Consider the following 27260-nt stretch of genomic DNA (forward strand, 5'->3'; position numbering starts at 1 on the left):
GCTCTCTACATATGTGATCATGCACAACTGAGTTGCCCTTCTGAGATGGGAGAAAATGATGAGAAACATTATTGCCACAAAGTTTTCCTTACTGGAAGGATGACTATTTGTGGAATTAACTAATGCAATCACTACTGGAAAGCATCTACCCATAGTAGGGTAATAATATGGTTCTCCCACTGATAAAATAAATAAACTTTAATTTATGAACAAGTCAAAAATCAGAATCACAATGGCTGTTTCATTCAGAAACATAGGTTAAAGAGTAGGCAACTTTTTGACATCTGAAAATTACACAATATATTTTCTAGGAACATGCATATTTTCAGATTAACTTATCTGTTAAAATATGCTACTGGACATAATAAAGATTAAATTTTCATGTGACATAAGAAACTACTGCTGAGTGGAAGAAAAAAACTAGTTCTTAGATCCATTTTTATGGAGTTTGAATTGTATTAAGAAACCTCATTTTTTTCGCCTCATACTTTATAAATTATTATTGTGACATTTATTTCGTTCAGACAGATATTAACCATTGCAGAATTTCAAAAGGTATTTGGCATGGTACATTTGATATCTTCTGTATAAGTAACACTATGAGAGAAATCCTGCTGAGTGTATTACATGTGTTGTTGGATTTAGTCTCAGAACAACTCTCTGTCATAGATAATTATTATTTCCATTTAAAGACAAGAAAAGCATGCTTTTGAACAGTTAACCAAATTGCCATAAGTCACTCATTGGAAATTGGTGGCATTATATTTAAACTGAGCTAATTCTAGTCATGGGATATCTCAAAAGCTTAAGAATGTTATTCTGATTTATGAAATTTTCTCTGCTTCTTCTAGTCTATTGGACTAAATTATTCAAGTAAAAAATCAATTTTATACATTTCCAATTTTAAAAATTTAGTTTAAATTAAGCCTATTTATTTTTTATGAGTAGCTTTTCTGTTTATTTGCCTAATTAGAGTGTAAACCCTAAAGTCACACACCATATATATGTAAGGTCTTTTATATTCATTACAGAAATAATATAGTGTCTTGGATATAAGTGGCTGAAAGTTAAATAACTAAATTCACATTCTGCCATTTATTCCTTTGTGACTCTGGGCAAGTTATTGTACTTCTGTTGATCAGTTTTCTCAACTGTAAAATGTTTACAATAATGCCTTCTATTTTGAATACATGGATAGCTCCATATTTGCTTTCTAGCTTGAGAGTACTGCAAGAATTAGAGGAAAGAGCATTTTGGCCCTTACCTTATGGACAAAGGAAAGTTTTTATTATTTCAAATTCTGTCTAACTAGGGAGCAAAAAGTTTGAATATAATACTTTTGTTCCATTTTAGGTTGCTGCTGAAAACAGTGCTGGCATTGGAGTGTTTAGTGACCCATTTCTTTTCCAAACTGCAGAAAGTGGTAATTTTCCTATTTATTCTAAATTAACTTAGTCATGAGTTTTGTCATTTAAATAGGGATGTAATCAAAATGTAACCCTAAAGTGCATGAAATTCTCAACAACATGGCAACTCAAGTACTTTTTTTCTTTTGTGATAATTTATTCATCAAAATATATTGTTCTTTATGATTATGAAAGTATGTGTGATGTTTAAAAACTTTGAGAAAATATGAAAAAAAACATAATGGTGCAAAACAATGATTTGGTACTATGTTGGTATCTCTCTGGCTGTTCTTTTGTTCTCTAGTGAATCTTTGTGGATGTTATTTGTGTCAGTCCATAACATGTAGTCATCACTAAACCAATATCTCTGTTTTTCCAATGGCTGAGAAAAATCTTAATATCACCCTTGACTCTTCTTTCACAGTAACAACGAATCTCTCAGCAGTGTCTGCCTGAACGATCATCAAAATATATCCAGACTCTCACCCTCATAGCTAATCACCCTGTCCAACTCATTTTCCTCTCTTGCCTGAAGGATGGAAAGACTCTTGACTGGTTTTCCTATTTCTGATTTGCTTGCCTGCAGCATACATTACCCCAAAGTATCACATCATCTTTTGAAACATAAGCCAGACAATGCTACTTTTCTCTTCCTAACAACATATTTGATGTCTTGTTAAGAATAAATATCTGAAAAAAAAAAAAACTTGCCTGGGCATATGGCACATGCCCTGTAAACCCCAGCACGCTGGGAGGCTAATGCATGAGGATTGGAGGTTAGAATCCAGCCTGAACAACCTAGTGATATGGCAAGATGCAGTCTCAAAATAAAATGTAACAAAGAATGAAAGGGCTGGAGACTTAGTTCATTGTAATGGCCCTGGTTTTAAGCCTCAATACCCCACCTCTTTCTTTCTCTCTCTCTAAAAAAAAGCATAAAACTCTGTTTTTCCCCTATCTACATGGTCTTGCCTCTTTCTGACTACATTGCTTCTCATTCTTCTCTCTTTCCATCCATTCAAGCTGTACTAATCTGTCTCAGGGCCTTTGCACTTGCCTTTCATTCTGTCTGAGACACTCTCACTAAATCCATAGCATTCTCTCCTCAAGTTAATTCAAAATCATGTGTTCTCTTTTCTGATTCCTTATGGAACACTCCTACCTCCTCTGTCCGTCTCTATTTCCAATACCCTTTTTTCCATTGGACCAACCTGATACATTACACATTTACTTACTTATTTTTTATTGTGGATCTAATCCCAGTAGAACACAAGCATTGTGATAAAAACAAATTATTATAGAATGGAGGAGCCTTTATTAATAATTCTGTTATTTATTTGTACAAAGCAAAAGGTTAGATTCAGTTATACAGAAAAACATTTGAATAAATAATGGCATCTCCAGCCAACAACGAATATTGACTGTGGAGTTCATGTTCTAGGGGGATAAAATAAAGGCATGAATTATTAAGTTATATGTCAGATAGGTGATTAGAGTTATACAATAATTTATATAATTTTCTTCAGTTCTTAATGCTCTATAAAAATCTTCCAGTCGTCTGTTGCAAAAAGGGCAACTGGAAATGGGTGTTGTGTATTTAAACGGACACAATAGTAAGAGTTTTAAGAAGTGTGTAATAGTTTTTTGATCCAGTTTCTGTTTGAGATCCCATCTAGAGAAACATTTTTTAGAAGGAGTTAAGGTGGGTATCTGGAGTTATTTAAAATTAGAAATGAATGATTTTTGAGGCCTAACATACTCTTATTGATTTTAAACGTATTTAAAAGCTATTTACTTTAGGTTATTTATAGAATTAAAAATCAAATGGCAATGTATTATCTTGTAGTACAGTCTATAAAACAAAAATTATTACTTATATTAAGGCGCAATTTTAGGGGAAATAATTAGAATAAATGACAGAAAATAGTTTTATTTATTTTCTTTCTTAACCCTGATCTTGATTTGGCTCCTGATAAATTAAGATACATACAGATTATAGCTTCAATTTGACAGTTTTCAACTTCATATGCTTTATACTTCTAGTATCTTATCTAATTTTAGGAGATATTAACTTAGCAAATGATGTTTGGGAAAAAACTAGAGAAACTAGAGAAAGTGGAACTAATACTGGAACGGGAGTCTCACTCTATTTGTGACTTGTTGCAAGTGGTCTTGCACCATTTGCATAATTCTACGTGCCTATTCCCCCACCTCCTTTTTTAATACAAAGAAGTTCATTTAAATCAGGAATCCTTAATATATTTCTGTTTCCAAGTCCCTGTTATCATTATTGGTGATTTATTTAACCTTAAATTGAAAAAGATTGCTATGAATAGGTAGCATTATTATAATTAAATCAGAAGTAATTTGTTTTCCCATAAACAGGAATATTCTCAGTATAAGAATTAATCATTGATACTGTACTGAACTGATGTTAGTCCATCCACAAGAACATTTTTGTGATCAATGCTTAAATTCCCATGCAGCATTATTTCAGGTAAAGGTACAATGTATTTTAGATTGTAAAGTGTTAAAAATATTTATACCTGTTTCTAATTAAAAATTCAGAAAATAACTTCGAAAGTCTTTTGTGTTTGATTTACAAACTTTATAATGCCTCAAAAATGTGTGCTTTATACAGTATTCATTTTGAAAAGTTGTACGTATTTTTATATGATCATATATTTATACATGTCTGTACTCTGCACACATCTTCCAAGAGTGTGCTAAGACACTTTCTGGTTTGACACGTGAAAAGACTTGCTAAATATAATATTTTGGTACTGCAGTATTTAATCTTTACTTGAACCAGGATGGATAAATTCAAATAATCAGAAGTTATGAGATTCTAGTACATCAATCAAGAAGTAGAAATTAGAATATTTAAAATAGGGAAATACTTGCCAATCACAGAAAAGTGCCAGAATCAATCTTCAAATACTGTAAGATCACAAAAGGAAAATATACCAAGTACACATCGTTGAGGGTAAAATAATTTAAAACAAGTTGACATAAATACCTACTTCAGTAAATGTTTAGCAGATTTAAATTGATTCCCATGTGTTTCATATTTAAGATTTACTCTTTTGGAAATATTGCTTTCAAATTTAATAAAGATGTGTTTTTTTTATAAATTCTAAATTTCTATTTGATTATTTTTTATGACCATTGCTAAACATTTGAAAATGTGTCAGCTTATATACAATTTGTTATTCATATATATTTCAAGGATAGTTATAAAATATGCATCAATTATACAATCAAGAAATTTTAAATAATTATTAGTATTCATGGTAAACATGCTATTTTTTTCAATCCCACAGCAACCTTTTGCTTTCATTTAGTGATAATTTTCCCTTTGATTTATTTATTTTATATATCCCAAAGAAATTCAGTTTTTAAATCTTAATTTTAATTTAGTGTTATCATATTGTCATTATCTTCCTAAACTTCAATTGTTTTATCCATTCTCCTTGGAGAAAAATTTCCTTTATTTCATCCATTACTCATTATTTACTGATATTTACTAATTATTTTTTTCATTAAAATACAGCTATCTTGAAGTTTCTTAATTCTTGAAGTGTCTAATTTATATGTCACATACAGCTCTCCTGCTCTAGATATAAATTTCTCATATAATTTATATGGCTTTCATTAAAAAGTTGCATTTTAGGGCTGGGGATTTAGCTCAGTGGTTCTGGCACCTGCCTCGCAAGCACAAGGTCCCAAGTTCGATCCCTTATACCAAAACAAACAAATGAAAGTTACATTTTGGCATTCTTTGGTACAATGAAAATATAAACTGTAGTTATTTGGCATTTTAATACTAGTCACCTTTACTATCACATGATATTTTATCTCAAACATTTTGTATTGTTTTGATTACTTTCCAAAGTGACTTGTCATAATTGTTCTATATTCTGAAGGATCTTGATTTTCAAAAATTTTTTTATTGATATATATTTGTGATACATAATATTTACATTTTTATGCATTTATATTTTATAATATTTGCTTTTTATATTATATAATATATATAATATTCAATCACTTTTTTCTCTTGCCCTCCCTAAGCCCCTCTTTGATCCCTTTCTTCATTCTAAAAAGTCTGCCTCCCTATTTCATACCATTTCTCCTTATTTTCCTCTGTATTTATATTTTTGGTTTCTCATGTAAGAGAAACCTTGCAATATTTAACTTTCTGTGACTGACTTATTTCATTTTATAGTATAGGTTCAGTATCTTGCTTATTTACTCTATCAACATATTTTACCCTAAGACTAATGGACATATTTTCCTTCACTGCAGCTGTCATTTTGTTCTCATTCCAGTTAAAATAGGATTCAGATTGTTATTACAGATAATTAAGAATTGATAGCAAAGTAAAATAAATGTCTGAAGAAAGATGATTTTGAGGGTATGCAAAACTCAAAATACAATAATTACAACCTATTGGTTTGTATCTATCTACTTAATATTAGGCACTAGATATTAATAACATTCCAGATATGTATTTGTCTGGTGCAAATAGTTGGATAATTGTTTCAGTAGTCCATGCTATTCAACGTCTAAGGAATCTACATGGCTTCAAAATATTTAAGGAAATAAGAAATTTGTCCTGACTTCTTTGTATATTCACAAATGACTACTGAATATTTTTCATGTTTTTGTGAAGTGTCTCACCAATGCATGTATTGACCCAATAATCCTGAAGTCAACAGATTTGCTTCAATTCTGGGTTTTTTTTTGTTTTGATTTTTTGTTTTTGTTTTGTTTTGTTTGGCTAAGGCCAATTAAAGGTAGCTTTACAAGTCACACTTGGGTAGATTTTATCCAATGTATTGTATACTTAATTTCATATAACATGGAAATTTAACACCCGAATAGAATATAAATGCCATGTTAAGTTTAATAACATGGGTTTTCCCTCCTTTTCAATCCTTTTCATTTTCCAGCTCCAGGGAAAGTGGTTAACCTCACAGTTGAGGCCTTCAATTATTCAGCAGTAAACTTGATTTGGTATTTACCTCGGCAACCAAATGGCAAAATTACCAGCTTCAAGATTAGTGTCAAACATGCCAGGAGTGGGATAATAGTGAAAGATGTATCAATCAGAGTAGAGGACATTTTGACTGGGAAATTGCCAGAATGTAATGTAAGTATTGTAAACACTTTGTATATCTCAAAAATTTTAGATAAACATATTTTCAAGTTTTCAGCATCTAGATAGTGTATATTTTGTGAAAATGGTCATTGCTTTGTTACTTGTACTATTAGGCCAAAGTACTGTGCTGTACACAGTTGGCTGTATTCAAAGTATGTCACTGGAGGGGTTTGGGAATTTCAGAATAAAATCTTAAAATGTTTTAGAGAATTCTAGAAAGAACTCGTGAAAGGAGTGATGTTTAGATAATCTGTGGATGAAGGATAGATGGAGACTGTGTTGTGAGGACACTCCAGATGGAAGACACTATAAATCACCAAGGTTGAAAGTGTAAGATGTAACTCTAGAAAAGATTACACCACCAAGTGCCAAGTTGAGAGGATCTATAGAAGGGACTGGTCTAGGATTAATTTGCAGAGGTAGGTTGTTTTTCTGCATATCTTTGGTAAAGAATTTGTTGCCACTCAAGTCATCAATGGGAATCTCAGGAAGCACTATACAATGTTTTGCCCTAAATCATTTTGGTGATTATTTTGGTATTGCTGATGGAAAAATAGTTGAACAAAAATTATTTTTGTTCTAAATAGTTTTTAGAAGTCTCAAAATCTTCTTTTTCTGATTAGGATATACTTCCAAAAGCCACACACATATGCACATACATATATACCTAACATGTATGTAGTGGCATGATCTTTTGAGTACTTATGTTAAAAAAAATCATATTATCAGAATGTGGGCTATGCTTGAAATTATTTTAACTCTTTTGTTCTTATACAGTTGACATGAGTTTTTAAAAATCTTACTAATGATTTTGCTGTGGTTTTACCTTTATTTTAAGCCACTTTTAATTCCTACTCAAAGGGAAGACTAAATATAAAGAATAAAATATGTATATTCTGTTTGAGAATTGTAGAATAAATGGATATAATAAAAATCTAGCAAATTTTTCCACAACATAATCTATTAAAATTTTACATACAGAGAGAGAGAGAGAGAGAGAGAGAGAGAGAGAGAGAGAGTCAGAGAGTGTCAGAGAATGAATAATATGTACAATATGAGGGAAAAGGAAATGCATTATATTTCTTATTTTCACCGAGAGATGCAGCATCATTGTTTTCATTGATACGTACCCTATTCACTAGGAGAACACTGAGTCTTTCCTGTGGAGCACCACCAGTACTTCCCCAGGGGTCGGCAGAGTTACACCTCCACCGCGCACCACCTACTCATCAAGCACATGGGCACCGAGCAAGGTCAGCTCTGTGTGGAAAGAGCCTATCAGCTTTGTTGTGACACATTTGAGACCTTATACAACATATCTTTTTGAAGTTTCGGCTGTGACAACTGAAGCAGGTTATATTGATAGTACCATTGTCAGAACACCAGAATCAGGTAAGATTTGCTTTTTGTTACAGAAACATATTTAAATTACTTATAGAAAAATCTGTAATTTTGACTGTGTAGATGTTTTGTTAATCTTCCTTACCTTGTAGTAGTTGTTTTGTGTTTGTGTGTGTGTGTGTGTGTGTGTAATAATAGATAATAGGTATCCTACCTGGAGTATCTTGAAATTTTGATACTCTTTTACATTAGACATAGTACTAAAATAAGCATCTGAAATGAGAAAGAAAATTTGAAAGAAAAGATTTCTTCCCCTACTATGATCCAAGATCTATAATTATCATTCTATGACTTTTGCAGTTTTTTAATAATCATATCTTCCTTTCTAAATCATCTTTCATCATATCTAACCATTATTTTACTGTTATTACCATATGTGGAGATATCACCTGAACTAGCAAACTAGCATGTGATTAGCATTTCAGTATCAATAAAAAACAGAGGCTAAATAAAATATATTTTTCCTTATATTCTTTTTGCACTGCAGTTTCTTTATCTGAGAAACAAAGGCAGTAATATACCTTTGTATGGTTACTGTGATAGGACTGAATGAATACAATTATATATTTTTATTACTATGATTAGATTTTACTATTCTGAGAGTACATATTTCTAGTTATGGATATTTATATATTTAAATACAAAACATAAATGTAATAAGTTGTAATAATTTATTTAAATACAACATTAATATAAAGCTTACATATAGTTTACATGAATACTGATGTAGTACTATAACATCAATATATTAGTATAAATATACATAATAAATGGTTGATATGTTATGTATATCACATTGAAGCTTCAAATATTCAATTGTGAATGGTAATTCATAAGGATATTAGAAATTATTGGCAGGGTGATTTCATGAAAATATGGTATGTTTTTCCTAATGACATAGCTGTCAGTTGCTAGTCATTTTTCATTACATATAAGTTTGCAGTTATTATTTTCTTTAGTTAAATAGCCATCTTTGAATCATACCTTTTCCTTATTCTATTTGTTCCCTTAGACAATAAAAAATATTTTCATGAGGATCATACATACTGAAATTTTATAGAAAACAATTTTGTTTTGAAAAAAACACTAGGAATTATTTAATTTCAATTAAAAGAAAGAATAAAATATAGAAATATACCTACAAAAACCAGATTATTTTATTTATTTGTTATATTTTTATCTTTCCTTAGTATATTTTTGTAGTACATAATGATCACCTTCCTTATGGGAAATTGGTACATGTACACCACACATCTCAGTTCTTTTTTCTTTCCCTTCCCTTTCCTTCCCTTTCCTTTCCTTCCCTTCCCTTCTTTTCCCTCCCCTCCCTTCCCTCCCTTCACCCTCACTCCACCTCTTGGCCTTCTTCCCCTTTGCCAAAGGTCTATCTCTTTACTTTCTATCATCTATCTTTTATTTTGCTCTTTACTTATATTTTGAGTCTCTCATGTGAAAGAAAGCATGTAATATTTAATCTTGTATGTCTAATTTATTTGAATTGATATTATAGTCTCAAGGTGCATCCATTTTCCTACATATGATTCAAGTTTATCCCTCTTTATGGCAGAGTGTGTAAATACCACATATTCTTTATCCATTCATCTGTTGATAGACATACAGGATGCTTCCAAGATGTAGTTTTTAAGAATTGTGCTGCTATAAACATGGGTATGCGTGTATCACTGTAATATGATTTCCTTAACTTTTTGGGGAAGATACTTAAAAGAATAGCTGTGTTGAATGCAATTTTTAGTTTCAGTGTTTTGAGGACTCTCCATACTGATTTCTGTAATGGTTTTACTAGTTTACATTCCCACCACAGCCTCTCCAGCATTTGTTATTATTTGATTTCTTAATGATAGCCATTCTTTTTGGAGCAAGATAGAATCCTATTGTTGCTTTGATTTCCATTTCTTTGATGGCCAGTTATGTTGAATTTTTTTCATGCATTTATTGGGCTTTTGTACGTCTGATAATTATCTGTTCATTTAAGTTGCCCATTTTTGTTTGTGTGTCTTATTTTGGGGATCTAATTTTTTTGAGTTTTTTGTATCATCTAGATAATTAGTCTTCCATCTAAAGAATGGCTGGCAAAATTTTGTTCCTATTTTATAGGTTGTCTGTTATTTTGTTTGTTGTTTCTTTTGCTGTGCAGAAGCATTTAAATTTGATTGGATCACACTTGTTGATATTATTTCTTGTGATGTTGGGATTTGGAAAGTCCTGGCCTATGCCTATGTCTCCAAGAGTTTTACCTATTTTATCTCCAAGAAGATTGTGTGTTTTAATGTTTAGATCTTTGATTTTAGTTTAATACATGGTGAGACAGTTCTAGATTCAGTCTTCTGTATGCAGATATCCAATTTTCCTAGCACCATTTGTTAATTGTTAAAGTGTATCATTTTGGCACCTTTGTGAAATATCAAATAGTTGACTTGCCTGGGATTGTTTGTGCATCTTCTGTCCTGTTCTACTAATCCATGTGTCTATTTTTGTGCCAGTACCATGCTGTTTTAATCACAGTAACTTTGTAATATAACTTGAAATCTGGGATTTTGATGTTCCCTGCTTTGCAGTAATTACCTAGGATTGCTTTTACTCCTCTGGAGTCTTCTGGTTCCATATGAATTTTAGGATTGTTTTCTCTAGTTCTGTGAGGAATACTGTTGGCATTTTGATTGCAGTTGCATTAAATCTGTGTGACCAGTTTGGAAATGTGACCATTTTGACAGTATTGGTTCTACCTGCCCAGGAACAGGGGACATATATCCATTTTCTCATATCTTCTTTCATCTCCTTATTCTGGGTACTGTAGTTTTTATTGTAAAGGTCTTTTAGTTCCTTGGTTAGGTTAATTCTTAAGTATTTAATTTTTCTTAATGCTATCTCAAATGGTATTGTCTTCATAATTTCTCAGTGATTTCATCATTGGTGTACAGTAACACTATTAATTTTTGTGTTTCAATTTTCTATCCTCCTAGATTGTTGAATTTAGTGTTTTTTTGTGTGTTTTTTGTTGTTGTTCTTTTTGGTACTGGGGATAGAACTCAGGACCTTGTGCTTTCGAGGCAGGTGGCAGAACCACTGAGCTAAATCTCCAGCTCCTGTTGAATTTAGTTTTTAATTCTAGGAGTCTTTTGGTGGACTCTTTAGGGTCTTCTATGTAGAAGATATCTTCTGCAAATTATGATAATTTGACTTTTTTCCTTTATAGTACATATTCCTTTTATTTCTTTTTCTTGCCTGATTTCTCTGGCTAATGTTTTGAGTACTATATTAAACAGGAGTGGTGATAATGGACACCCTTGTATTGTTCCTGATTTTAGAGGCAAAGCTTTCAGCTTATGCTCATTTAGTATGATATTGGCAGTAGATTTGTCATAAATGGTTTTTATCATATTGAGATAAGGTCCTTCTACACCTATTCAGGTTTTTTTTTAAATCATGAATGGATGTTGAATTTTCTCATAGGTGTCAAGATGATCATATGAATTTTGTCCTTGCATCTGTTTATATGATGCATTATAATTACTGATTTGTGTATGTTCAACCATTGATGACTCCTACTGTGTCATAATATTTGATTTTTTTGATGATTTGTTGCATCCAGGTTGCCAGTGTCTTGTTGAGAACTTTTACATCTATGTTCTTTAAAGAGATTGGCCTGTAGTTCTTTTGGTTGGGTCCTTTTCTGGTTTTGGAATCAGAGTAATGCTAGCTTCCAAAAGGGTTTGAGAAGTATTGATGTTAGATCTTCCCATAAAGTTCTTGCAGAATTCAGCAGTGAATCCAGTGGGATATTGGCTTTTCTTCGTTAGTAGTTTTTTTTCTTTAATTATTTATTCAATATAATTTCCTGGAAATTGGATTTTTTAGGGTTCTTAAAGTCTTGGTTCACCCTTGGCAGTTCATATGTAGCTAGGAATCTATTCATTTCTTCTGAATTCCCCATTTTATTAGAATACAGATTCTCAAAGTAGTTTCTAATAATCTTCTGGATTTCAGCAAAGTTCATTGTAATTTTGCCCTTTTCATTTCTAATTGCATTGCTTTGGGTCTTTTCTCTTTCTTTCTTTCTTTCTTTCTTTCTTTCTTTCTTTCTTTCTTTCTTTCTTTCTTTCTTTCTTTCTTTCTTTCTTTCTCTTCTTTTTTTTGATAAGAGTGGCTCATGGTAGTCTGTTTTTCTTTCAAAGTACCAGCTCTTCTATTCATTGATTCTTTGTATTACATTTTTTAGTCTCAACTTCATTTATTTCTGCTGTGATCTTTATAATTTCCTTTCTTGTACTAGGTTTGGACTTGGATTTTTCTTGTTATTCTAGAACTTTGAGGTGCATCACTGGATTATTATTTGGGTTTGCTCTGTTTTTCTGATGAAGCATTCACAGTTATAAACTTCCCTATTAGGACTATTTTCATTGTGTCCTGTAAATTCTTGTATGTTGTACTGGCATTACTGTTCTATTCTAGGAACTGTCTAATTTTTTCATTGATTTCCTCTATGACTCATTAATTATTCAAGAGTGTATTGATAATTTTCTTCCTTTTGCATAATTTCTGTAGTTTCTTTTGTTACTGAGTTATTGTTTCATTGTTCTATGATGTGATAATATGTGTGGGATAATTTTGATTCTTTTACATTTGCTTAAGTATGCTTTATTGGCTAGTATGTGGTTTATTTTGGAGAAGGTACCATGTGCTGCTGAGAATAATGTCTATTTTGTTGTTGTTGGGTGTAATACTCTGTAGCTATCTATTAATCTCATTCATTTGAAGGTTTTATTCAACTATGGTATTTCTTTGTTGATTTTTTTTTGTCTAGCACTTTTATTTGTGACAGTGGGGTATTGAGTTTCCCCACCATAATTGTGTTGATGTTCATGTGATCCTTTATATCCAGTAGTGTTTGTCTTATGAATTGGATTCACCATTGTTTGGTTCATAACCAGACCATTTTTAAATGTTATTACTTTTATGTTACCCATGTTAACATTTGAATCTTCTACCTCTAAAGTATAAATTTCCCATCAGAACAAATGCTGGTATGAAAATGTAAAGATCATTGCTAATAGATTCTGAGGGTTATTTTCTTGACTTTTCCTCTTACATAACCACCAGAGAAAAGGTGTTTATCAAGCTGAATACCCAGACTTTGTTGAATGTAATATATGTGTAGATAAATGTTTCAAAACAAATCTAGTATTTACAATGCATATTTTGAATGTAAGAATAAAATTGCACTGTGCAATTACATGTGCTACTAAATAAATTTAGTAATTGTATATAAAAAGTTAATCTGATGATTCAGCATGTTTTATTTAAATGCTTCAATTATATTCTATTTTTCCTTTAATTTAAAATCCATGCTTTGTTTTTAGTATATTTAAGAAGGTTATAAATTTTAAATATGTTTTTTGTATTCTTTTGCCTCTAATCATTTTAGTGCCTGAAGGACCACCACAAAACTGTATAACAGGCAATGTCACTGGCAAGTCCTTTTCAGTTTTATGGGACCCACCAAGTATAGTAACAGGAAAGTTTAGTTATAAAGTTGAATTATATGGGCCATCAGGTAAGACTAAATTGGTTTTTGTTTACCTTTTAGAGTAAAAATTATAAAATGCATTACTAGTGTAAAACATTTAAATCTTTGTAAAAGGCCATAATTGAAGTAAATAATAGAAAAATAAATGAGATCCTTTAGAATTTTTATTTAAAATCATAAATGAGTAAAATGATGTCAAAACAGTATTTAAATCTTATATTTCATGCTAAGATGAAGGAACCAGAGACAACCCCCTAAGTAAAGCATTAGAGGAGAAATATGCCTTCACGTATTGGAATAAAAAGACTTTGACTTACATTCATGAACAATGAGCTTAGCTTATATTAAATCATATGCCTGAGAATTCATTTTTAATGATCAGAGCTCTCTGAAAATATAGGAAATTTCTATATCCTCTGCTCAATTTTACTGTGAACCTAAAACTGCTCTGAAAATACAATTTATTAAAAATAATAACATGGGTACCTTTATAAAGTGACACATGCTCTGTCTTTGTAAACAAGCAAGACCTGAACACCCACTAATTATCCAGAAGTAATTTAAAGACTTCAAGTGTTATATTACAGGAGGTGAATAAACTCTAAAATTCTTTCTTAATCTGTTATTCTTTGGTTCTATGTAAGCAGTTTAATTCAAACATAATGAAATAATACACCCTCATATTATCATTTACTTGGAAGAACTGAAAAATATACAAATTTCCAAGGTAATTATTTTGAAAATTCTATGGTATGAATCATAAAAGTAACCTTTATTTCTCATTCCTAAATAAATTAAACTTCCAAATTTCTGAAATATGTACAGTTCCTACAAAGTGATAGTCTTCTCCACTCCCCCAAATACACAGAAACAGGTATGAATATACAGATACTAATTTATGTTTGATACTAATAGCTAGATTTGGCTGAGGTACACTTTGTTCTGTGCAGCAGGAAGATGAATCAAGTCAGGCATATTTAACAATTGCCCCAAGTTGAGACATTTGTAGCTAAGTGGATAGACCTTGAAGCTGTACTCTTAAGTGAAATAAACTGGACACATAGGTATAAATATTGCATTATCTCTGGTGTAAGAAACGGAAAATATAAATAAGCACCAAAATGTATAATAGACAGTGTGGAAGAAGAAGAAAACTCTTTCAATAGGAATGGGGAACTAGAGAGGGGGGAAAGGGGGGAAGGAAAAAAAAGAAAAAATAAGAAAAAGAAAGAAATAACGGAAATGAGGCTTTTGTAAATAAGGAAGGGGAAGAAGGGTTGAAGGGAGGGAAGGGGAATGGGGAAAAAAAGCAATGAAGATATCCTATGTAAAGATACAAATTCCTTATGATGAATGTAATCATTATGTAAATCTAAATTGTATCAATAAAATTAAAAATGATTTAAAAACCAGTTGCCCCATTTAGCAACATGGAGTCGTTAATGAGCCATTAATGTGGCATATATAGGGCAAATGACTGGTAAGAATGGCTTAAGGGAGAACTGCAGAAGAGCACTGGGACAGTGGATATAGGACCTCTTTTGAATTTTACTGGAAAGTGAAGCTATGAATGGAGATAGGAAGTAGGGTTGGGATAATTAGTCAACAGATTTCTCTCTTTTTATTAAGAATAAATAAAGCATCTTTGTTTGTTGAAATAATGAAGAAATGGACAGAATAATGATATACAAAAGATGAGAATTACTGGACAAGTGTTTATGTAGGTAGAAGGTTAGGGCCTTTGGTCAAATGTAGGGATTGGGTCAAGATAAAAATATGTTTATAGGGGCCAGGGATTTAGCTCAGTGTTCTGGCACTTGCCTCAGAAATGCAAGGTCCTGAGTTCAATCCCCGGTACCCCCCAAAATATGTTTATCTGTAGTAATAGATTGTAAGGCAGAGAACATGGGTACAATATGTAGTACCCATATGGTGGGTGAACCCACATGGTAGGAGATCATTTTCAGTTGATTTAATTTTTCAATGAAGTGTAAAGCATAACCATTAATGGGAGTGAACAGGGGGTAGAAGGTGTTGGAGGCATGAATATGGAGAAAAAGTATAAAATAACCATCTAGCAAAGTGTAGAATGATTGGAACACTAAACTATGGAACTTGCATAAAATATTAGGTGCCTTTTATGCCTTATTTAGGATATGATCTTGAATAAAATGATATTAATTAGAGTGGCATTATACTTTACTCTCTTCAAGTAGTTTAAGGAAATTCAAGATTGATGTAAGGCAGTAATTATAATTGGTAGTGACATTGAAGCTGGAAAAGAGTGGACATTAGGTGGTTAAAGACCAAAAAAAATAAAAGAAACAATAGGTAGTAAGGTCAATGGATTGCATGTTCCTGTGGGCTTAAAAAATTGTTGTTTTCAGGTCCTGGAGTAAGTGAATAAGAAATAGGAAAAAGTAGTCAGTGACAATTGCATGAAATTTATATAATGGATGATTGTAGTTATTGGTAATTGTAATGTCTAGTATATGTCCAAAAGAGAATAGCTGAAATAGGGTGGAGAAGCAGATTGAGGAGTTAGAATGATAAAATGGTTATATCTCAGGATATTAAAATGACCACAAATTAAGATGATAGCCTTGAAGCAAGAGTTAAACCATCCAGAATAACAGTGAGTAACCCAGAGGGCTAGTGGATATCACTGGTCATGTGGAGTTTAAAGCAATGGGCTCTATAATGCAGGCAGATAGAATTGCTGGAGGCAGATGGAATGGTTGGAGTTGGTATGATGAAGAGCAAGAACACTTCCCACCCTGCAGACCCTATCACTTGAGATCTGTGGGGAAACAACAGTCTGCCACCATCTGTGGTTGCTTCTGGGGAACAGAACAGAGCAGTTTTCTCAGAGGAGAATTAGATTTCAATCAGAGCAAGATGAAGGAAATATGCAGAGGAAAATGAAGATTTCAAGAATTTTGTTAATAAACTATTCAGGGAAGTTTGTTCAGAGGTTAAATAGAAATATATTCTAAGTATGGCCTCTTAAGGAAAATAATGAGAATATTTAGCAATTTAATTGAATACATTTGAGTGTAAAATGTTATCATTTTTATATTGATAAAATCTGATGTTTCCCTTTAAAATATGTCAAAAATAACATGGTAATTCAACAAAACTATATGATTTGATACAAGTAATTTTAAGCACTGAAAGGGTTTCATTGTGCTTTCCATTATTTCAATTTAATTCATATTAATCAGCTACTAAGCCAAATGTTTAAAATATATTTACTTTCAATGTTATAATAGCAAATTTTAGTACATAGGTCAATACTTTGGTTACTGTCTTTGATTCTGTATGTAAATATGAGAATAATTGCATTTTTTTTTTTTGGTACTGGGGATCGAACTCGGGTCCTTGCGCTTGCACAGCAGGCGGCGAAACCACTGAGCTAAATCCCCAGCCCTGCATTCTTAATATAAAATATCCATAGTTCTCTTCTGCCTTTTGCAGGTCGGATTTTGGATAATAGCACAAAAGATCTTAAGTTTGTATTCACTAACCTAACACCATTTACAATGTATGATGTCTACATTTCGGCTGAAACCAGCGCAGGGATTGGACCCAAGTCAAATCTTTCAGTATTCACTCCTCCAGATGGTAAAAACATGTCCTTTAGAGGGTTAATGAGAAATTTTTATGTGCTTGTGGATTTTATTGAGTTCGTACAACATAATTTTAGAAGCAGTTTGGTTTTTTATTTACTTAATTTACATTCTTTCCTTATCAAATTACCATCTAATTCATTCTGAGCATGCATTTTCCAGAACATTAAGCCCATAGCATACTTTATAACAAAAAAACCCCAAATCCAGCAAGATTAGGAAATATTATGTGTAGTATCAGCCTGTTAGAGATTCAATGAATATCAGCTAAATGTCAAGAATTCATAAATTAAGCACATATTTAATATTATTCAGCCTCACTGTTTAATGTGCAATATTTTACCTCACAACCAGTTTTAGAGGAATCTCTGTATTCCCAATACTTAAGGAAATATGTTTATAAGACTCCTGATGGCTGTATAAGAAATATTTATCAGGATTTACTGAAATTATGAAAACAATATTTCTTCTCAGAGGTTTTCTTATATATATTTATTAACATCATTATTTTAGGTGAACACTACCATTTTAAGAAATGTTAGCGTGGTATTACACAACATATTTTCTTGGCTCGCACTAGCTATAAATGTGTTCATTTCTATTTAGAGATTGCAACTATTGATAAGAAATCATTTTTCACAATAGATTAACACTTAGAAAATTTCCAGGCATTTTGTGTGTGTTACTTAACATATAATAGCTAGTAAAATAAATATATACATGTATACACACACACACACACACACATCCCTACATACACATAGATTGGGCATACATTGGTCAGATAAATCATTCAAGTGTTTGGCCATTAGAGGGCAGCAATCATTAGGAAATTTAGTACATCTCAGCCTACAAAAAACAAACCTTGTTAATATTTGGTTGTTGAAAAAGGTAAAAATTATGTTTATCTATTTCAAGTGAAAATTCTAATGTATCTATAGTTTTAGTATACAGACAGGAATATATACTTATAAGGAAAATACTGTCACTTTTTAAATTAAAATTTCACCATCTGTTTCTATCAAAATAGGCTTAGCTTTGGGTGACTTCTCCATTAGACCTTAAGATTTCCCCTGTCTCTGTCTAAAATCTGCTCTTAAACATTTTACAGAAAGTTAGACATGTTTATTGATTGCTATCAAATATAGCCGATCCTTTGATTTTGTTCTTAATAGCATTTCTAGCCAATTATTTAACCCACCATCTTCTATTCTTATGTGATATAACTGAGTAAATACCAAACTTCAGCCTTCTTTCAAGTCCAGCCAATTTTGGTGCTTCTAAACTGAAGCCATATTTCAAGATTAGTATCTGTTGCTGTCATTAGTGGTCTACAGCATTTGACAAAAAATACATTGCTACATACATGCTATGTTGTTTGTTTTGTATCTCACTTAAATTTTTTTCTTCTATTTCTGTACTTCTTATTCACAAAATAGGTAGAATTTTAAGAACATCATTTAGTGCAATTCACATGGCCTGTGTTTCACACCAAATCATCTTGAACAGATGGCTTCATTTTTTCCTTGTACAAAAAGTAATTTGTCCCATATTTCACCCTATTTTCCCCAGCTGTATTCTAACCTTATATTCTACACTATAGTGTAGAATAGTGGTGCTCACACGGGCTTGTTAGCAACAGGTAGACTCCTCTAAAGGCAGGAAAGGCCTTGTTCTCACCACCTTCTGCCCACCTTCCTCCAAGGGATTTTCTGGAGGTTTGTTCAGCCTTAAAAGTTACTTCTATGGAATGCTATAGAAAATGTAAGTGAATCTTTCTGCTTCTATAACACTAATTAATTTTGGTACCAATAATGAAAATGTCTCAATAAAGAAATCTTTAAACTATCGGAACAATAACTCCTCAGAACTATCAACATTGAATTAAGTTGATATCTTAATTTTAGATTATTCTTTTTCATTTATTGTTACAACAGGGTTCTTTGTATTCACTTAAGATTACTCAATTATTTTCTACCTAATATTTAAAAGTACTCTTTTAAAAAAATGAATAGGACTAGCTTGCTTTTTAAAAATTAGTATCTTCTAGAAAAGGGCCAAAGGTGTACAGGTGGTGGGAAGGGAAGGGGAAAGAGAAGAAGGGAAAGGAAAAATTATGAGAAAGGAAAAAAAATGGAAACAAAATATATGTAAATAGGGAAGGGTTGAGGGGGTAAAAGGCGCACAGGTAATGGGGGAAAAAATAAGAACTAAGATACATCATGTACAGGTACAAGCACCCAATGATAAATGTAAATGTGTTGTATACCTAAAATGTACCAATAAAATAATTTAAGGAAAAATTAATATCTTCTAAAACAACTGGTGTTCTAATAAATCTGAAAGTATTCATAGACAGATGCTGAGTTGAGCTCTTATAGAAAATGATGCATCTATAGCATTACAGTGGGGTTGATTTTATTAAGATTGAAGATGTTATAATCCCTTGTATAATCCATCAAAGCAATCAACATCCTATTGGTAAGTTTCCCTTTAATTTTTTCCAAGGTTTGTACATATATTTCCTTTAATATATTACTGAGCAGATATAAAACTAGGCATGAAAGAGATATGACTTTGGAAAAAATTGAAAGTATAATAATCGCCAATAATACAAAATGTCATAAAGTTACCTATTACAAAATTAAATAACACTGATAAATGTAACACAGACAACAGTATTTTCTTATTATTTCTGAGAGGATAAAAAAAATCATAAGTAAACTTTGCTGCTTTTATTTCTCCTAATAACTTCTTCTGTCACTGGTGTCAAATATAGGGAGGTTCAGCATCACAGTTTCTTAAAATTGAACAAATTATTGAAATTCATACTTACTCCTCTATTAAAAGAGGAAGATTTTTGTCCTTAGTAATTTTAACTTGTTATTTTCTGTAAACAGTAGTAAAATCTTCATTGAAAAAACATTGAAAGCCTATCAAATTTATTTTTCAAGATTCTCATTTTTTTCAAAATGTACATCTATTGGAAGTTTGATTTGCTAGGTAATGGTAAAAGATATTTTAATGCATTTTCTTTGCTGCAGTGCCATTTTCCCTCATTTCATTTCTCTGAATAGTTTTTCACTTGCAAATTTCAAATTATTTGGAATTTTTTTTACCAACCTTGTATCTACTACTTTTTATTTATTAGTAAAGTTTACAAATGTATTGTCTTGAGAATGACTTTTAAGTAGTCCCCAGGGATAACACCTTCAAAAGTCGTGTCGCACCTTGAATAATTGTCCTGTTTATTTGAGTTTCTTTAGTTAATTTTGTATCAATATTAAAGGAGTTAAATCTAATCCACACTTCTCTGGTTTCTCTATAAGAATTTGTGGTATAACAGATCAAGTGTCTTTGTACAGACAAGATATGATGCTGTCTATTCAATTTCCCTTATCCCTCAAGATTTTTTTTCTGAGGAAAATACAGAACCACTTAATCTTTACTAGAATTGCAATTATCTGTATTAGTGTCATGAATCAGCCCTTAAGTTTTATTGAAAAATATAAATTAAAAGATAAAAGAAATAATGCATGCTACTATTACAAATTTGGCTCATAGAATACGATCTTTATAGATATAGATATGTTTTATTTTCCTGCTGAACTGGGTATCTTTTCTATCTTCATAGTACATTACTGTGTTACATTAAGTGGAATGGATCATTTCACTTATTTTTCAGTTATCTGATTGATTTATGTGAGCATTAAACTGGTTTCCTTCAGTTAAAATTCTATATCATCAATTCACATTAAATGGAAAAATGCTCAATCTCTTCTGTGATTTATATTATGCAGCACTGGTAAAGGCCTTTTCTACATAGCAAACCCCAAATAAAGTGTAAAAAGGCTAGAATCAGAACTCTGGTATTTAAATACTTGCGTTATTTTCATAGATATTTGGAAAGTTTTCACCTTTGAACACCATACATGAGGAAATATAATGATAGAAATGTAAGCTCTATGTACAGAGGGCTTTGTCTCTCTCATTCTTCCTTCTGCTCTCAGGTGTCTAGACAGTGATGACCTAATGAGTGAATCTGTCTAATGATGAATGAGCGACTTGATGGTTTTGGGTCCTAGTCTAGAACTCTTCCCACACCCTTCTAAGATCAAAATTTTCTCGTCAGATTAGAATACTTAATGGGCAGATCAGCCTATACACATAGGCTGAAATGTTTTCAGAGAAGCAGGTTCAAAGAATTAGCAAGTTATAGGTGTATCCATGTTATATTTATCTCCAGTTGTGAACACAAGTTTTGGCCATGCTGGACACTAGAATCTTGACCACTAGAATGATTAATTTATCCATTTAGTCACAAACTACTCAAGAAATATTTAGAGAGATTCATATTCTTATAATACTCATTTTATTTTTGTTACTTCGTGAAGACAAAGGAAAAGCTCTTAATCTATTGATAAAATTTTTATAAATTATAATTTATTATACAGTTAACCATAATTATGTTCACTAATTACAAATAATGTTTACTGGAACTGTAATGTTATTTTTAATTTTTTTATGTTTTAAAAAGGAACAGGGTCCTTCTCCTCTGTTACCTTTTAAAGAAGTGTGTCTGTCTTCTATCTGAAATTTGCTAAAGCAATACCATTGTCAAATAGCTTAAAGTAATTAATTTATTATGTTACTATATCCTGCTTATGAGGGACACACTTTTTATGCTGTTTTCTCTGTTTTGAATCTACATTTTAGAAATAGTTTTAATTCATTTGTTCTTTATAGTATCCTTTTGTAGCTACAAAATAAAATAGCATCCAAAATATATAGGTAAGGAAAGTGAGGTTTGGAGGACTATGCATATTGACACAATGAATGTAAACCAAAGTAGTCAAAGCCCTGAAGTTGACACTTGGTCCATTACTTTTGTTGCAGTGGAGGTTTCTTAAATGTCAATCTTGGTGACTATAGCCTCTTTAAGTACTTGGTGCTTTATCTTAAACTAATTGTTAGTCTCTTTTTATTTTTTTACATTTATAGAGTGAAGTCATCCGAGGCTCACATAGTTAATTTGAAAATTCAGCAACAACTCTTCACACCATTTCATGTAATAAATTAAAAGACGACTTATTTGGTTTCATGAACTACATTTTTTTGTATTAAAAGTATTTGGTATATTAATTTTGATATTTTATTAAAATGTTTGAAGCCTTTAAGGTTTTATCTGGGCATTAATCATTTACAAACAACTTCTCAGGGAAGTTAATTTTATTAATGACTTTGTTCTGACCAAATGATATGGCATTTTGAGTTTAGAAAATTATTCCATGTTATCATCCTCTTTACATTTTGAAAATAATGTGCAGAAACTTGTTAGTATTTGTTTTTAGAGAACTTTATACCATATTTAATTTTTAATAAATTATTTTAGTCAATTTTCTTTTAAAAATTAATTTTATTGGTACATTTTAGGTAGACACTATAATGACATTCATCATTGGAGATTTGTACCTTTACATAATATATCTTTATACTTATTTTTTCCCCATCCCCCTGCCCTCCCTTCAACCCCTCCACCCTCCCTATTTACAAAGATTTTCTTTCCATTTGTTCTTTCTCTCATATTAATTCCATTCCCTTCTTTCCTTTCCCCTACCCCTCACACTTCCCCTTCCCCTTTGCCCCTTTTCTTCCTATTTCACATTATCTGTTATACATTTTGATCCTTATTTGCACTTTCAGTTTCTCACACTAGAGAAACTATTCAGTATTTACATATGTGTGTCCTATTTATTTCACTTAAGAGTATGGCCTCCATATGCATCCATTTAGCTGTACATGTCTCTAGTTTCTTGTTCTTTATGGCTGAGTAGTACTCCATTGTATAAAAACCCCACATTTTCTTTATCCAGTCTCCAGTTGATGGGAAATTGGGCTGTTCCATGTTTTAGTTGTTACAAACTGTGCTGCTATGAACATGGGTGCACATATATCGCTGTGGTATGATTCTTTTAATTTTTGGAGCAAGATAGTTGTTTTCGTATTTCAAGTCACAAGCTAAGAACTTAGGAAATATTTTTCATTTGAAAATGTATTTTTAAATCTCTCTCTCTCCCCCTCCCTCTCATTTTTTAGTGCCAGGTACAATATTTGACTTAAAATTAGCAGAGGTAGAAGCCACAGAAATAAGAATTACTTGGAAGAAACCACGACAACCAAATGGAATCATTAACCAATACCGAGTGAAAGTGTTGGCTCCAGAGACAGGAATAATTTTGGAAAATACATTGCTTATAGGAAAAGATGAGGTATTGCACTTTCATTTCCAAACCTGATGAATTCTTTCTGCTTGGTTCTGGTCTGGGTATCTTGGAACCTTTGCCAGTCTTCAGGATAAAAGATTTGACAAGCTTCCTAGTCACAATGTGAAAGAAAGTTTGCCATGTTGATAATCTACCTAGATCATATTTCATTTTAGGACATATATTAATAGTTAAGTGCACTTATTCTTTTTTAGCACATGTAAAATGTTAATTGAGAATTAAACAGGACTAAAAGTAATGTATGTGATTGTTATCATGCTAATCCAGTTCATAAATTATTTGGCAACTCCTGTTATGATTAAAATGCTCCTTCAAAAGCTTGCTGTTTGGAACAGTTGCCAGTGAAAGGCACAGTAATTTTAGTAGCTGTTGTTAACAAATGATTATGTCCTGTTTGGTCATGGGAAGCTAAAGTCTCAGAGTTGCCTCATTTACAAAAGGATATTTGATTAAATAAATCAAATCAAATTTAAATTAAGGAAATTTAAATCTTTAATAGATTTAAAATAAGAGGACAGTGGTTTTATTTGCATTTATCTACAGTGGGAATCTAGTTTTTCCCTCTGTTTGTGCTAAGAAGTATGGGAAGCACTGATTTGGCTTTATTGTCTTCATTTACCTCACCTTGCCACCTGCTCACCTGTGAGGACCTGGTAAGACACCAGAGTAGCCATATCAGATAATGGCATCTATGTGGAGCACTTGAAGAAAAAACACTACTTAGGACCAGTGCTGCAATCACTTGTCCTTGGAGACATACATGATGAGTATTCAGCAGCTGTCTTCTGTTTGTTTGGTTCAGAATTGGTTCACGTGGTGTTATTTTTCCCTACTCATATTGTCACACTATTTCTAGTCCTAGGCTTCCTCTACTCTGGTACTTACTTGAACATTGACTTTAACACATACTCAGTGCACTCTGGCCACCCAGGGTACCACTGCAAGTTGCTCACCATCTCTATCCCAGTGTTAAACTTTCATTCCATGTTGACTGTATCCTTCTGCTAAGGATGTTGAAGTTAGGCTTTCTTTGATTCTACAGTGGACAGCTCAGGCAAAGGGAAGGAGCTTAACTCTTTGCTCCTGCCGAGAAGACCTTAAATTACTTAGCTCTCTTAGGACTAGGTGGCAGATTTTCCACTTCTGCTAATGATGGCTTTTGAATGAGCCATGGCTGTTTTTCTCTGAAAGCTACAAGATTCTAGAAAATCTTGTGATTCTTTTTCTTTCAATCCTTGTAACATAGTAGTGGAAACATGAGTTTGGGGCCATACAAATTGGGATTTAAATCTTGATCTAGACTCCTACTGGGTGTAGACCCAGGAGACAGAATGCTTAGGTTTAAACCTGGTTCTGCCGTTACTCACAGCTTAATCCTGGAAGACCTGGCATGACCTCTCCAAACTTCAGATTCCCTTTTGCTAAAAGGAAGAATTATAATTCCCTACAATAAAGGATTTGTGATGAACATTTAATAGGATAATATGTATAAAGAGCTTAGAACTTTAGTGGTGTGCTAATAATTGTAACTTATGGGATTATTAATTGTGATGTTTGACCTTTCACCTCTCTTAACACTCATATTAGTTCCTTAGCTTCTTTCAGTAAAAGACAATATTATACTTTATTTTTGTGATGCCATCTTTTTTTGTTAGATCAAATATTCTTTTTTTCTCCTTAAATTCTTTTATTGGTACATTTTAGGTAAACAATACATTTACATTAATCATTGGGTGCTTGTACCTGTACATGATGTATCTTGGCTCTTATTTTTTCCCCATTACCTGTGTGCCCTTCACCCCCTCCACCCTTCCTTCCCTATTTACATAGACTATGTTTCCATTTTTTTCTTTTCTCATGATTTTTCCTTTCCCTCTTTTCCTTTCCCCTTCCCCTCAGACCACCCCTACCCCTTTGGACCTTTTCTTCCTATTTCAAATTATCAATTATTCGTTTTAATCATTTAAATTCTTATTTACACTTTCAGTTTCTCACACTAGAGAAACTACTCAGTATTTACACATGTGTGTCCTATTTATTTCACTTAAGAGTATGGCCTCCATATGCATCCATTTAGCTATATATGTCTCTAGTTTCTCATTTTTTATGGCTAAATAGTACTCCATTTTATAAAAAAAAACCACATCATCTTTATCCAGTTTCCAGTTGATGGGCACTTGGGCTGATTCCAAGCTTTAGCTATTACAAACTGTGCTGTTATAAACATGGGTGCACATATATTGCTGTGGTATGATTCTTTTAATTCTTTGGGGAAGATCCCCAGCAGGGGAATAGCTGGGTCAAATGGGACCTCTAGCCCTATTTCTTTGAGGTATCTCCACACTGATTTCCACAGTGGTTGCACCAGTCTACACTCCCACCAACAATGGAGAAGGGTTCCTTTCTCCCCACAGCCCCGCCAGCATTTGTTATTGGTTGATTTCTTAATAGCAGCTATTCTTTCAGGGGTGAGGTGGATTCTCAGTGTTGTTTTCATCTGCATCTCTCAAATGACCAGTGATGTTGAACATTTTTTCATATATTTATTTGCTGCTTTTACTTCTTTGTCTGAGAAATGTCTGTTCATTTCAGATGCCCATTTTTAAATTGGGTCTTTGAATTTCGGGGGTCTGATTTTTTTCAGTTCTTTATATATTCTAGATAGTTGTCCTTTGTCTAAGGTACAGCTGCTAAAATTTTTTTCCTAGATTGTAGGTTGTCTCTTATCTCTGTTGGTGGTTTCTCTTGCAGTGCTGAAGCTTTTTAATAAGATGAGGTCCCAGTTGTTGATTCTTTGTGCTAGTTCCTGTGCTACTGAGGTTTTATTCATAAAGTCTTTTCCTATGCCAATGTCTTCAAGAGTTCTACCTAACTTATCTTCCAGCAAATTTAGTGTTTCTGCCTTAATATTTAGATCTTCAATCCACTTTGATCTTAGTTTAGTGCATGGTGATAGGTATGGTCTAGTTTTAATCTTTGGCAGGTTGAAATCCAGTTTTTCCAACACCATTTATTAAATAGGCTATCTTTCCTCCAATGATGGTGGTTGATTCCTTTATCAAAGATGAGGTGGCTGAGTATGTCTGGAGTTGTTTCTGCATCTTGTGATCTATTCCACTGATCCTTGGGTCTGTTTCTTTGCCAGTACCATGCTGTTTTTGTCACAGTAGCTTTGTAGTATAGTTTCAAGTTGGGGATTGTGATACCCCCAGCCATGTCTCTGTTGCCTAGAATCGCTTTCATATTCTAGGTTTCCTCTGGTTCCAAATAAATTTTTGGATTATTTTCTCTAGTTCTGTGAAGTATATTGTTGGAATTTCAATTGGCATTGCATTAAATCTATATGGTAGTTTTGGAAGTACAGTGATTTTCATTATATTGGTTCTTCCTACTCAGGAACAAGGGATGTCTTTCCATTTTCTTATATCCTCCTCGTTCTCCTTTTTCAGAGTACTGCAGTTTTCAGTGTAGAGTCTTTTGCTTCCTTTGTTAGATTGATTCCTAGATATTTCATTTTTTGGATGCTATTGTAAAAGACATTGTTTCCCTAATTTCTCTCTCAATGAGGATGCTATTTGTGTATAAGAAGGCTACTATTTTTTGTGTTGACCTTATATCCGGCTACTCTACTGAATCTGTCAATTAAGTCTAGAAGGCTTTTGGCAGAGATTTTTGAGTCTTCTATGTAAAGTATCATATCACCAGCAAATAATGACAGTTTAACTTCTTCCTTTCCTGTCTTCATTCCTTTTATTTCTTTCTCTTTTCTAATTGCTGTGGCTAATGTTTCCAGAACTGCATTGAACAAGAGTGGTGATATGGACATTCTTG

The 27260-nt window shown here is 32.3% G+C and overlaps 1 protein-coding gene across 1 annotated transcript in view; it reads left to right on the forward strand.

The window, feature by feature from the left end:
- Positions 1–27260, forward strand: part of Ptprq (protein tyrosine phosphatase receptor type Q) — a 219513-nt gene that overhangs the window by 2527 nt on the left and 189726 nt on the right. The window contains exons 4-9 of the mRNA XM_021258496.2: positions 1354–1423; positions 6362–6561; positions 7713–7962; positions 13415–13543; positions 16994–17140; positions 23242–23414. Coding sequence (XP_021114155.2) covers positions 1354–1423; positions 6362–6561; positions 7713–7962; positions 13415–13543; positions 16994–17140; positions 23242–23414 — 969 coding nt within the window. The remainder of the gene's footprint in view (positions 1–1353; positions 1424–6361; positions 6562–7712; positions 7963–13414; positions 13544–16993; positions 17141–23241; positions 23415–27260) is intronic.

This window comes from Heterocephalus glaber, unplaced genomic scaffold, assembly GCF_053883595.1.
Source record: "Heterocephalus glaber isolate CG9 unplaced genomic scaffold, H.glaber_assembly_v1.0 deba00001572, whole genome shotgun sequence".
Lineage (NCBI taxonomy): Eukaryota > Metazoa > Chordata > Mammalia > Rodentia > Bathyergidae > Heterocephalus > Heterocephalus glaber.